Source organism: Mesoplodon mirus, assembly GCF_964341445.2.
Source record: "Mesoplodon mirus genome assembly, chromosome: 15".
In the NCBI taxonomy this organism is placed as follows: Eukaryota; Metazoa; Chordata; class Mammalia; order Artiodactyla; family Ziphiidae; genus Mesoplodon; species Mesoplodon mirus.
The window spans coordinates 55,085,000-55,097,736 of record NC_138991.1 but is presented as its reverse complement, the minus strand read 5'-3'; the positions used below and the strand labels follow the sequence as shown (position 1 = coordinate 55,097,736).

At 47.2% G+C, this 12,737-nt stretch overlaps 1 protein-coding gene across 5 annotated transcripts in view; it reads right to left on the bottom strand.

Annotated features, from left to right (window-relative positions):
- Positions 1-8,170, bottom strand: part of CPPED1 (calcineurin like phosphoesterase domain containing 1) — a 120,571-nt gene extending 112,401 nt beyond the window's left edge. For all 5 annotated transcript variants that reach the window (XM_082645217.1, XM_082645221.1, XM_082645220.1 and 2 more), the window contains exon 1: positions 7,985-8,170. In XM_082645217.1, coding sequence (XP_082501343.1) covers positions 7,985-8,054 — 70 coding nt within the window. In that variant the 5' untranslated portion in view covers positions 8,055-8,170. The remainder of the gene's footprint in view (positions 1-7,984) is intronic.
- Between the last annotated feature and the right edge of the window lie 4,567 nt (positions 8,171-12,737).

The following is a 12,737-nucleotide window of genomic DNA, read 5'->3' as shown; positions in this document are numbered from 1 at the left end:
ACACAGTACATGTACATTGTACATAAAATGTACAACTCTAAGAGTGAACTGTAAGGTAAACTGTGGACTTTGGGTGATAATGTTGTGTCACTGTATGTTCAGTTGTAACAAACATACCACTCTGGCGGGGAATGCTGATGATGGGCAGGCTGTGCATGTGTGTGAACAGGGGATGTATGAGAACTCTCTGTACCTTCCACTCAATTTTGCTATGAACCTAAAACTGCTCTAAAAAATAAAGTCTTAAAAAGAAAGAAAGAAAAAAAAAAAGACAGCCATCTATGAACCAGGAAGAAGGTTCGCACCAGACACTGAATCTGCAGGTTCCTTGACCTTGGACTTCCAGCCTCCAGAATGTGAGCAATATATTTCTGTTGTTTTTAAGCCACCCAGCCTATGGTGTTCTGTTACAGCAGCCCGAGCTGGGTAAGACAGCACTCTTTCATTTACTTGACAAGCTTCACTTGAGAAACAAACTGTTTAATTCTGGAGGGGGCTTCCAGGAGGGAGTGTGAGGGTTATCAGGGTTGTGATTTGAGGTCCAGTTGCTTGAGTTCACCAAAACCTCTCTGAGAGGCAATGTGTATTTTGGCAAGAGACAGAAAAAGCCAGTTCCTTTCCTTTCTCTTCCAAACCTGCCCTTGGGGCACCTCTACCAGCTTACCACCTGCCCACAGAGCCTGAACTGGCAATGGACCCTCCGAGAGGATCACTCAAAGTCACCAGCAGCACTAACAGGGAACTAGGGCCCAGGTAAGTCAGGGACAGCAGTAGAGGCAGCTCAGGGGTAGACTAGGTGCTCAACTTCTAGTGAAGGGTTCTGAGCCTGACCCTCCAAGGCCGGGCCTCTAGAAGCCCTGAGCTGTATGACGCATACTGGGCATGCCCACTGGGGCTGCTCAACCCACAGAGGAGACCAAGTGCAGGCCCCACTTCTAGAAGTCCAGGGTCATTTTCCCTCCTCCTATCTCAATTTATCTTCTCAGTCTCTCCCCACCCCCTCCGCACCCCACTCTTTTCCAGGTGAGCACCTCTCTTGCTCTCTGGTCCCACGGCAGCCCTGGGGCAGCTCCAGGGGGCTAGGAAGCTTCACACCTCAGCGCCCCCATCACCTCCACCAGAAGCCCCCCACCACCACCACACGCCCCTCCAGCTGCTGGAAGTCAACAAATTCAAAGTGAACAATGTGTGCCTTGGAAATGCTGCTTCAAGACGAGTCGCTGAGCTCCAGCTTCCAATCAGATTGCACCCCAAGTTCCTCTCAAGCAGAGACTCTTCTGTTGTTACTGCTGCAGCCAGACCATTCTTTCCAAAATGGAAATCAGATCATGTGTCCTTGTGTCCTCACACATGCAGCTTAAAGACAAAACCTCCCCAATGACCCCCTTCCCCATGCTCCAGTCTCATCCTGTACCACCCAGCTCCAGAGTCAGGGGCTTCTTTCTCCCCTCACCCTTCCCTTTCCTGTCCCACCATGTCAGACTTTCACACTTGCTCCACCTGTGGTCTACAATGGTCCTCCCCCTCCCTTCAGAGCCCAGGTACCTCCTACTCATCCTTCAGCAATCAGATGACACACCCCTTCCCCAGGGGAGCCCTCCCTACAGGGCCTTATTAAGATGCCCCTCACTTCCTGACAAGCGACATTCCTCACTTCCCTGACACTTGCCACAGCTGGGATTTATGATGGTTTGTGTGACTGGCAGTTTAATGTTAGGCTCTCCAAGTAGCTACATGCCAGAGGTGAGGAATCACATCTGGTTTTCACTCATCACTGCACTCTGGGATCTAGCACAATGCCTGGGACAAGGGAGGTGCTTAGTACATTTGATGAGTGGGCAAATGGATGAACCAATAGACAAAGGGATGGACAGACAGATGAAAGGATGGACATATGATGGACAGACTGGTGGATGGACGGTCTGGTAGATAGATGGACAGACAGAAAAACAGTTAGATAGAAGGAGGGAGAGATGGTCGAAGAAGAAATTTGTTCCCAGAGCCAACCCCTCTTCTGAGCCCTCAATGCCACATCTTTTCCCATCTCCTCAGATACTGCTCTCCAACAATTATCCTGCCTTTTGCATTTTTCAACCCCAGATCCATGTCACACCAATCATGTGACCTTGGGCAAGTTGCCTAGCCTTCCTGAGATTGATTTTCTCCCACTGTAAAAAGAGGATAACCCTAATAGCTAGCTCAACAGGACTACCTTGAAGACTACATGAGATAATCCACATACAGCACAGAGTATAGCGCCTGGCCCGCCGTAAACACCTGATCAACGTTAGATGCTCTGGTTGTTCTTATCACCATTAGTACTATTGCAAACCCTTCAGCCCTCCCTCAGCATTGCTCCTCCTTCAAACTGCTACTACCCTATGTCTACCCTGGATCACCAAACGGCTCCAAACAGAATCCTGCCTTTGCTGACTGCGCATCCTCAATCTCCACCATTCCTCAAAAGCCATGCACCAGGCTTCCTCCTACAACTGCACTGAAACTGTCCTGAAGGTGACATAACAATCAAACCTGCCATCCTCTGCTCAGCTAACACTCACCTAGATGTCTGCAGCATCTGAGCCTGTGGACCACGCTGCCTTAAGCCCTCCTCCCCAACTTTGGTACCAAAGCTGGCTCCTGGATTTATCTTCCTAAATTTCTGGTTGTTTCCTGCCCTGAGACCTTCAGTGTGTCTTTTCCTTCTTCTGACCCCCTAAACGATGGCACATCCTAAGGTTACACACACACACCCCGTCCACTACTCCACACCTTGCCCCTCAGGAATGCCACTGACTCCTACAGCGATATCATCTACTTGCCTCTCTGTGGATGGCACCCACACCTCCATCCCCAGCTGTGCACCACACCCTGCAAGTTGCCTCAGATTTCCTGACCGCACCTCAAAGCCACCACTTCCCAAATTAATCCCATCAAACCTGGCCCTACTCCTTACTCCCTGATTTCAATTAACAGTCTCACCATCACCCAGGACGAATGCTTAAAATCCCGATTCCCAGGCTTCCCTGGTGGTGCAGTGGTTAAGAATCCCAGGTTCAAGCCCTGGTCCAGGAAGATCCCACATGCCACGGAGCAACTAAGCCCGTGCGCCACATACTGAGCCTGCACTCTAGAGCCCGCGAGCCACAACTACTGAAGCCCGTGTGCCTAGAGCCCGTGCTCCGCAACAAGAGAAGCCACCGCAATGAGAAGCCCGCGCACTGCAACAAAGACTAGCCCCTGCTCGCCACAACTAGAGAAAGCCCACGCACAGCAACGAAGACCCAACACAGCCAAAAATAAATAAAATAAAATTAATTAATTAAGAAAAAAAAAGCTTTAAAAAAATCCCAATTCCCACTACAGTGGCCTACAAAGCCCACCAGTTGCCAAGAATTATTTTTTGTGCCACAGCTCTGTGCTTAGATTATGAGCCCTTGCCTTCCCCTTGACTTTTTTTCACTCATCACAAGATACTAGAGAATGCAATAGGAACACAGTAAATACTTCCTGAACTGAAAAGAGATAGTGCAGAGTCACAAGGAACTCTCATACCCTGCTAGTGGGAGAATAAGTTGGTGTAAACATTCTGGAAGGCGATTTGACAAGATCTAGGAAAGCTGGAAAAGATCATACCCTACAACTCAGAATTTCGCTCCTCTGGGTATATGCCCTGGAGAAATTTTTCCCTGTATCCACAAGAAGGCTTGTACCAGAATGTTCATAACAGCACGGTTACCAGGAGTGAAAAACAGAAATAACTGAATGTCCATCATATCAGGATCCTAGCAGGAAATAGCTGGCATACTCAAATCAGGATAATTAAAGGAGCGTTTAATTACTTGGGATGAGTTGAGTATCAAAAAACATCAAAGGACAGTTTAGTAGTCCAACACAGAAAAGCAGAACTACATCTGACAGGAGGGAGAAAGTGGTTACCCAAATCTGAAAAGAGAGTTCCAGCAGAAAGCCTACCTTCAAAGAAGCAGTTAATTTCAGGTAAGGAATACAGTCAGGTTGAGGCAACCCCACAGGGACTAAACCAGGGGAATAAACACCCTGACAATTGTTTTCCCCACCCTCTAATCTCCAGTCAGGACTCCCCACTGGCTAAACCCAACAGCAGGCCAGAGGGCAAGGAGCCCCCGGATGAAGCCCAAAGATGTCAACCTCCTGGGGCATGGCGGAGCAGGGAGAGAGTGTATATGGAGAGGCAAGAAGATTCTCAGCATATCCAGCAACAGAATGTATCAATACATGCTGATACAATGGCTACTGCCCAGCAGGAAAATGAGCAGACTAGAGCTGCTTAGACCAATATGGATAAATCCCCAAAGCCTCACACTGGTTTGAAACTGAGTGGGACCCTGTGGGGCCCGCCAGGGCACAAAAGCCCTTCCACGTCTCCCATTCCTTGTTTGCAGAAAAAGGCTTTAGTATCCTAGACCTTCCCTGAGTTCCAAAGGGCAGATTCAAGGAGTTACTAATTAGGGAAGTGAGGAAATGCAGAAAGAAAGGAAAAGCAGTCAAGAAACAATAGTTCAGCGATAAAAGTCTTAGTTCCTAACTGGACAGCTACATGTAAAAGAATGAAATTAGAACGCTCCCTAACACCACACAAAAATAAACTCAAAATGGATTAAAGACCTAAACGTAAGGCCAGACACTATAAAACTCTTAGAGGAAAACATAGGCAGAACACTCTTATGACATAAATCACAGCAAGATCCTTTTGGACCCACCTCCTAGAGAAATGGAAATAAAAACAAAAATAAACAAATGGGACCTAATGAAACTTAAAAGCTTTGCACAGCAAAGGAAACCATAAACAAGATGAAAAGACAACCCTCAGAATGGGAGAAAATATTTGCAAATGAAGCAACTGACAAAGGATTAATCTCCAAAATTTACAAGCAGCTCATGCAGCTCAATATCAAAAAAAAAAAAACAAACAACCCAATCCAAAAATGGGCAGAAGACCTAAATAGACATTTCTCCAAAGAAGATATACAGATTGCCAACAAACACATGAAAGGATGCTTAACAGCACTAATCACTAGAAAAATGCAAATCAAAACTACAATGAGGTATCACCTCACACCAGTCAGAATGGCCATCATCAAAAAATCTACAAACAGTAAATGCTGGAGAGGGTGTGGAGAAAAGGGAACCCTCATGCACTGTTGGTGGGAATGTAGATTGATACAGCCACTATGGAGAACGGTATGGAGGTTCCTTAAAAAACTACAAATAGAACTACCATATGACCCAGCAATCCCACTCCTGGGCATATACCCTGAGAAAACCATAATTCAAAAGAGTCATGTACCACAATGTTCATTGCAGCACTATTTACAATAGCCAGGACATGGGAACAACCTAAGTGTCCATCGACAGATGAATGGATAAAGAAGATGTGGCACATATATACAATGGAATATTACTCAGCCATAAAAAGAAATGAAATTGAGTTATTTGTAGTGAGGTGGATGGACCGAGAGATTGTCATACAGAGTGAAGTAAGTCAGAAAGAGAAAAACAAATGCCCTATGCTAACACATATATATATGGAATCTTAAAAAAAAAATTGGTTCTGAAGAACCTAGGGGCAGGACAGGAATAAAGACGCAGACGTAGAGAATGGACTTGAGGACGCGGGGAGGGGGAAGGGTAAGCTGGGAAGAAGTGAAAGAGTGGCATGGACATATATACACTACCAAATGTAAAATAGATAGCTAGTGGGAAGCAGCCGCATAGCACAGGGAGATCAGCTCAGTGCTTTGTGACCACCTAGAGGGGTGGGATAGGGAGGGTGGGAGGGAGGGAGAAGCAAGAAGGAGAAGATATGGGGATATATGTATATGTATAGCTGACTCACTTTGTTATAAAGCAGAAACTAACACACCACTGTAAAGCAATTATATTCCAATAAAGATGTTTTAAAAAAAAAAGTCTTAGTTCCTTAGTCTTATAGTTCCCTCAAGAGATGTGCCTAACAATCTGATACAGTCTTCAAGTTCTGCAGGCCCCCACCCAGGTGAAGGATGGTAAGTACCTGCTGAGACCCCAGACTGGTCAGAACCAGAAGGCTGATGCTTGAGATTCCTGGACCACCATCCTGTTACCTCACCATCAACCAATCAGAAGAAAGTCATTCACCCTGCAGCTGTCACCCCGAATGCTGCCTTTAAAAACTCTTCCCTGCTTCTCCATTGGGGATTTCCCTGGCGGTCCAGTGGTTAGGACCCTGTGCTTTCACTGTCAGGGCCCGGGTTCAATCCCTGGTTGGGGAACTAAGATCCCACAAGCCACGTAGCGTGGCAAAAACAAAAACAAAAACCTCTTCCCTGAAAACTACAGGGAGAGCTCGGGTCTTCTGAGTACGAGTTACCTGTTCTCCTAGCTTGGCCCTGCAATAAACCTTTCTCTGCTCCAAACTCTGATATTTTGTTTGTTTGGCCTCACTGTGCATGGGGCGCACAAGCTTGGGTTTGAAAACAGGTTGAAAACGGCATATTAAAATATTTAGAGAATGGTCACCACAACAGACTGTATTTTCTAAAATCACCTCAGCTAGATTTCTGGCCTTACATGCTCTTCCAGAACCTTGCCACCCCCCACCAACAGCTGCAAAGAAAGAAAAGAATAAGGCTTTAGGACAGAGTTACAGGAGAAACCCACTTTTTTTTTTTTTTTTTCTGTGGTACGCGGGCCTCTCACTGTTGTGGCCTCTCCCTTTGCGGAGCACAGGCTCCGGACGCGCAGGCTCAGTGGCCATGGCTCACGGGCCCAGCCGCTCTGCGGCATGTGGGATCTTCCTGGACCGGGGCACAAACCCGCGTCCCCTGCATCGGCAGGCGGACTCTCAACCGCTGCGCCACCAGGGAAGCCCAGAAACCCACTTTAGTAAGGGTAGCCAGGGAAAATCTGTCTGAGAAAGTGACTGAACTTTAAATAAAGTGTGAAGGTTGAGAAAGTGCTATTAGCTAGGCGAGCAAAGAGCAAGCACAAAAGCCCTACGGAAATAAAGGACTTGGACCTTTAAAATTGGAGTTAAGAAAAACAGTGAAGCAGGAGAACTGGGCAAGGGAAGAATGGCGAGCATGAAGCAAGAAAGGTGAGTACAAGCCAGATCACGCAGCGTGTCTGGGGTGACTGCCCCAGGGTGACAAAAGCTGGAATTTGACCATGCAGCAAAAGACGCAGGGAGGACCAATAAAACGGGCAGCAATGGTCCCTTTTATAGCTCTAGGGCTAACATTCACTTAGCACCTAGCCTGTCAGGCACTTGGTTACAGAAATCTTTTTAATCTGCTAACTCTCCCCTATGCGGTAAGTATTAACAAACCCATTTTCACAGCGAGGCAGATTATCTAAATCCAAAATCCAAGCACTTAACCCCACACGGCTCTTCTGCCTCCCCTCTCCAGTTCTGATGGGCACTGCCAACATTTTGGTGGATGACTCATATTATAGAAGGTAACCATGATTATGGAGTATAAACTACATCGTGGTGAATGACCATAATAAGAATAACCGCATCTCACGTGCACCCAGCGCTTATCCTGTGCCACACACAACTTCGCTGCGATTATTCCCCTTTTACAGATGAGGAAACTGAGACCAATACTCGCTGAGCAACGTGTCCAAGGCAGGGCTTGGAAATCAAGTCTAACTGCAGAGCCCACGCTATTAACTATGCTTTGCTGCCTCACTCTATCTTCTCTCAGGGAACCTTGGTCAAGGCCAGCGAGGCTCCACGACCGTACCCCTTGCCCAGACACTCTTCTTTCAAAAGCGCCCCTGGAAGCCCCAAGGGCGGGCGGTGCGGCCTCTTTTGCGGTCCCCAGCCCCCGGGTGCAGCCCCCGGGTGCAGCCCCCGCTGGGGTCCGGCTGGAGGTGCACATCCCGACCGAACGTTCTCCCCGCCGAAGGTTCCGCAGCCCTGAAACCATCCCCTTCCCAGGCGAAGGGCAGGCAGTACCTGAGGAAAACGCGTCCAAAGTCCTGCCCCGAGCTCTGTGGAAAACACCTCCCGCCTCCGCAGCCGACATGGCAAGCAAGTTTTCCGCCTCGAAGGAGTTCACTGTGTAGGAGGGAGCGGCCCGACTCCTTACGGCCCAACTGCCGCTTGGGACCTGCCCGGCTGGGGGCTGCGCCCTCTGCTCGGGGCGGGGCGGGGCCGGCGGGCGCGCGGGGCTCGGTCGCTCGGGGAGCCACTAGTGCTGCCTGAACGGGGCGGAAGCGTGAGGGGCCCCTCTGGGATCGACTGGGGCTCCTGGCGAGGGAGCCAACTTGCCTGGCGCCTGCGTGAGCAGAGTGGGTGCCTTTGGGCTCAAGGTTTGGGGCGTGCAGCCATTCCCTAAAAGTGGGGTCTGCAGGTTTAACAAATAAGAATACAGGACGTCTAGTTAAATTGGAATTTCAGATAAGCAATAAATGATAAGTATGTGCTATGCAATTTGGGAGATGCTTGTGCTAAATTTTTTGTTGTTTATCTGAAATAATTTAAGTGGGGACCTGTATTTTATCTGGGAATCGTACCTTACGGTCCAAAGGACCCGGCCGTGTCCTTGGAGGACTCGACAGGACAGTCCTCCGAGCCACGAGGTGTAATCTCTGTCACAGTTCTGAGGCATCTTCAGTTTCCTAGTCATCATCACCATCATTCCATTTCAAACCAAGTCCCCCTAAAACTGAGTTCCCTTACTGAATTATGATTAATCTCACTATGCCAAATTTTATTCTCTTTCTTGTCTGGCCCCTGTTCCCCTCAGGATTGAGGACTATCAAAGAAAAGGGGAGATTGAAACCAAGCAAGACACTGTAGGGCCTTCCCGGGTACAAAATCCCCAGTGTCCCCTGTTGCTTTTTTTTTTTTTTTAACATTTAAAAATTTTTTATTATTTCTTTATTTATTTGGCTGCGTTGGGCTTCTCATTGCAGTGGCTTCTCTTGTTGCGGAGCACGGGCTCTAGGCGTGCGGGCTTCAGTAGTTGCGGTGCGCAGGCTTCAGTAGTTGTGGCTCGCGAGCTCTAGAGTGCAGGCTTACTCAGTAATTGTGGCGCTTGAGCTTAGTTGCTCCGTGGCATGTGGGATCTTCCTCGACCAGGCTTTGAACCCGTGTCTCCTACATTGGCAGGTGGATTCTTAACCACTGTGCCACCAGGGAAACCCTCCCCTGTTTCTTGTTTGTAGAAAAAAAGGCTTTAGACTCCTATGCCTTTCCTGAGTTCCAAAGAGCAGGCTCAAGCAGTTGATGATTAAGACAACAGAGTCACAGAACTCCTAGTTCCTTCTGAAAGGATGTAGATAACAATCTGATGGATATCAAGACCCCCCACCCAGGTGGAGGGTGGTAACTACAAGCTGACCACAAGCCTCAACTCCAAACTGGTTGGAACCAGAAGGTTGAAATTCCAGAAACATCACCCCGTTAACTCCCCACCAACCGATCAGAAGAAAGTCCACGAGCTGATCACACATCCTATGACCCTCTCCCCTAATACTGTCTTTAAAATCCCTTGACTGAAAACCATTGGCTAGTTCGGGTCTTCTGGGTATGAGTTCCTTGGTTGGCGCCCTGCAAATAAACCCTGACTTTGCTGCAAACACCTGATGTCAGAGTTTGGCTTTCTGCACCACGGGCACAGGAGCCCTTGCTTGGTGCCACGTTATTGTCATCATTGCTCCCTAAGCATCAGGCATGGCTCTGAGCACTTTGCACCAGCTCACTTAATCCACTTAACAGCCTTAGAAGATGGTATATCATTAGCTTCATTTATCAGAAGGGGAAACTGATGCCCAGAGAGGTGAAATTGTGTGCACAAGGTGACACACATCCGGGAAAGTAGTGAAGCAGCCACCCACCCAAACTGGAATCTGTCCAGCAAAAAGCCATTGAACTGAACTACTAAGCCAGTGTTTGTCAAACTTGCTAAAAATACAAAATCCAGGGTGGACCTACTGAGTCTAAATCTCCAGAAGCTTCTAACTCCTCCGGGAGTTCTTATGACATGCCAAGTTTGGGAAATTCTCTTAACTAGCTGCCTACATCTGAAGCATTGTTTGGGTGGCTAAAATGACCAGGAGAACTGTCCTCTAATCTTAGATAAGAGGCAGTAAATCATAGCGGTTAAGAATATAAGTGCCTAGGAGTTCTGGAGTCAGACTGCTACCACCTGCTTGTTGTGTGATCTTGAAAATTACTTAGTTTCTCCATGCCTCAATTTCCCTACCTGTCAAACAAAAACAATAGTAGTATCTTGGTCATAGAGTTGCTGGGAGGCTTAAATGAGTTGGTGCATCAAAGTGCTTAAAACAAAAATGGTACAGATGAACTTATTTGCATAGCAGAAATAGAGTCACAGATGTAGAACACCAAGTTATGTTTTCCCCCCAAGGTGGGGGCGGGTGAGATGAATTGGGAGATTGGGATTGACACATACACACTACTATATATAAAATAGACAACTAATGAGAGCCTACTGTATAGAACAGGGAACTCTATTCAATGCTCTGTGGTGACCTCAATGGGAAGGAAATCTAAAAAAGAGGGGATATATGTCTATGTATAACTGATTCACTTTGCTGTACAGCAGAAACTAACACAACATTGTAAGGCAACTCCACTCCAATAAATTAAAAAAAAATAATAAAGTGTACTGGAATGAAAAAGTGCTTAAAACTATAGTTCTCTAGCAAATGGTAAGGACTCAGTGAACACTGGCCATTATTATTAGCATCATTATTAATCACTATATCCCTATTCACTGCCCATGGCCTGGTCCAGCAGAAAATTCTCAGGAAATGTTCAAGGAAGGAATGAGTAAATGAGGATCAAAAGTCCCAATGGTGGCCTCTAGGCCCTGCGAGGTCCAGCCTGCTTCGCACCCACTAACTCTGCAGTCACTGTCTTCCTTAAACATGAAAATCCATTTCCCTCTTTGCATTTTTGGTTCCTTCTATTTACAGTGTATCTGCTCATTTGAACATCAAGGCCTCTGCTTAAATCATACGTCCACGGAGAGACCTTACCCTACACACTTGCACACATGCTTCAGAGCTAAACTAGGTCTTCCTCATTCTTTTTATAGCACTCTGCTCATGATCATCATAGCCCTTTGCACAGTTGGTTATCATATGTTTACACATGTAACTATTGGTTTCATGTTGTCTTTCCCAGTTCAGATGTAAGGTTTGTGAGGGCAGTTACTTTGACTGTCTTGCCCATCAAGCAGGGGGCTTAACGCATAGACACAAATGGCTGTTGCATGAGAAATAAATGGATGATGACTATCTTGGCAAGATAACCCTGTTTTTTTGGGGGGGTTTTTTGGGGTTTTTTTTTTGTGGTACGCGGGCCTCTCACGGCTGTGGCCTCTCCCTCCGCGGAGCACAGGCTCTGGACGCGCAGGCCCAGCGGCCATGGCTCATGGGCCCAGCTGCTCCGTGGCACGTGGGATCTTCCTGGACCGGGGCACGAACCCATGTCCCCTGCATCGGCAGGCAGACTCTCAACCACTGCGCCACCAGGGAAGCCCCGATAACCCTGTTTTGAACCTGGGCGGTGATGGTGAGTAACGTCAGAGCTGCATGGGTGCCACTTCCTGATAGTTACGGCTGCAAGTACACCTTGTCCACCACTGGGACCAGCAAACTCTGAGCCTCATTGCCTGCCACATCCTCCCCTGATCACCGTGCAGCTCAGTGTTTCCACTCTCCCCCACTGTGCTCTTTCAGCCCATACACTCTTATTTTCAGTGTCTGCCTGGAAGGTAAGAGGGGGCAGACAAGCACCATAAGAAGAGCATATTCCTGAGCAGCAGGCTGACCTGTTCAGTCCACTTCTCAGCTGTGTGACCTTCAGCATGTGACCTTAATCTTTCTGAGCTTCTGATTCTTCATCTAAAAGGAGTTTCCTGGTGGTCCAGTGGTTAGGACTAGGCAATTTCACTATGGATGTGGCCCGGGTTCAATCCCTGGTTGTGGAACTAAGATCCTGCAAGCCATTGCTGTGGCCAAATAAAATAAAATAAAATAAAATAAATAAATAAATAAATAGAGATAATCACAGCACCAACCTCAAATGGTTTTTTGGGGGGTTTTTAAACATCTTTATTGGACTATAATTGCTTTACAGTGGTGTGTTAGTTTCTGCTTTATAACAAAGTGAATCAGCTATACATATACATATATCCCCATATCTCATCCCTCTTGCATCTCCCTCCCACCATCCCTATCCCACCCCTCTAGGTGGTCACAAAACACCGAGCTTATCTCCCGGTGCTATGCGGCTGCTTCCCACTAGCTATCTATTTTACATTTGGTAGTATATATGTCTATGCCACTCTCTCACTTCGTCCCAGCTTACCTCATATGGGTTTTGTGAGGAGTAAATGATCCTCTAGGCAGAGTTTCTGGAGCATACTAAGTGCTTGATACATTTTTGCTGTCATTGATATTGTTAATATCATTGTTGGAATACACTTCAACTCATTTTTTTCTAGTCAAAATTCTACTCTTTCAAGATTCTTTTAGGGAATTCCCTGGTGGCCCAGTGGTTAGGGCTCAGCACTCTCACTGCCAGGGCCCCGGGTTCGGTCCCTGGTCGGGGAACTAAGATCCTGCAAGCCGCATAGCACAGCCAAAAAAAAAAAAAAAAAAATCTTTTAATCAACTATATTTCAATAAAAAATTTAGGGACTTCCGTTGTGGTGCAGTGGTTAATAATCCGC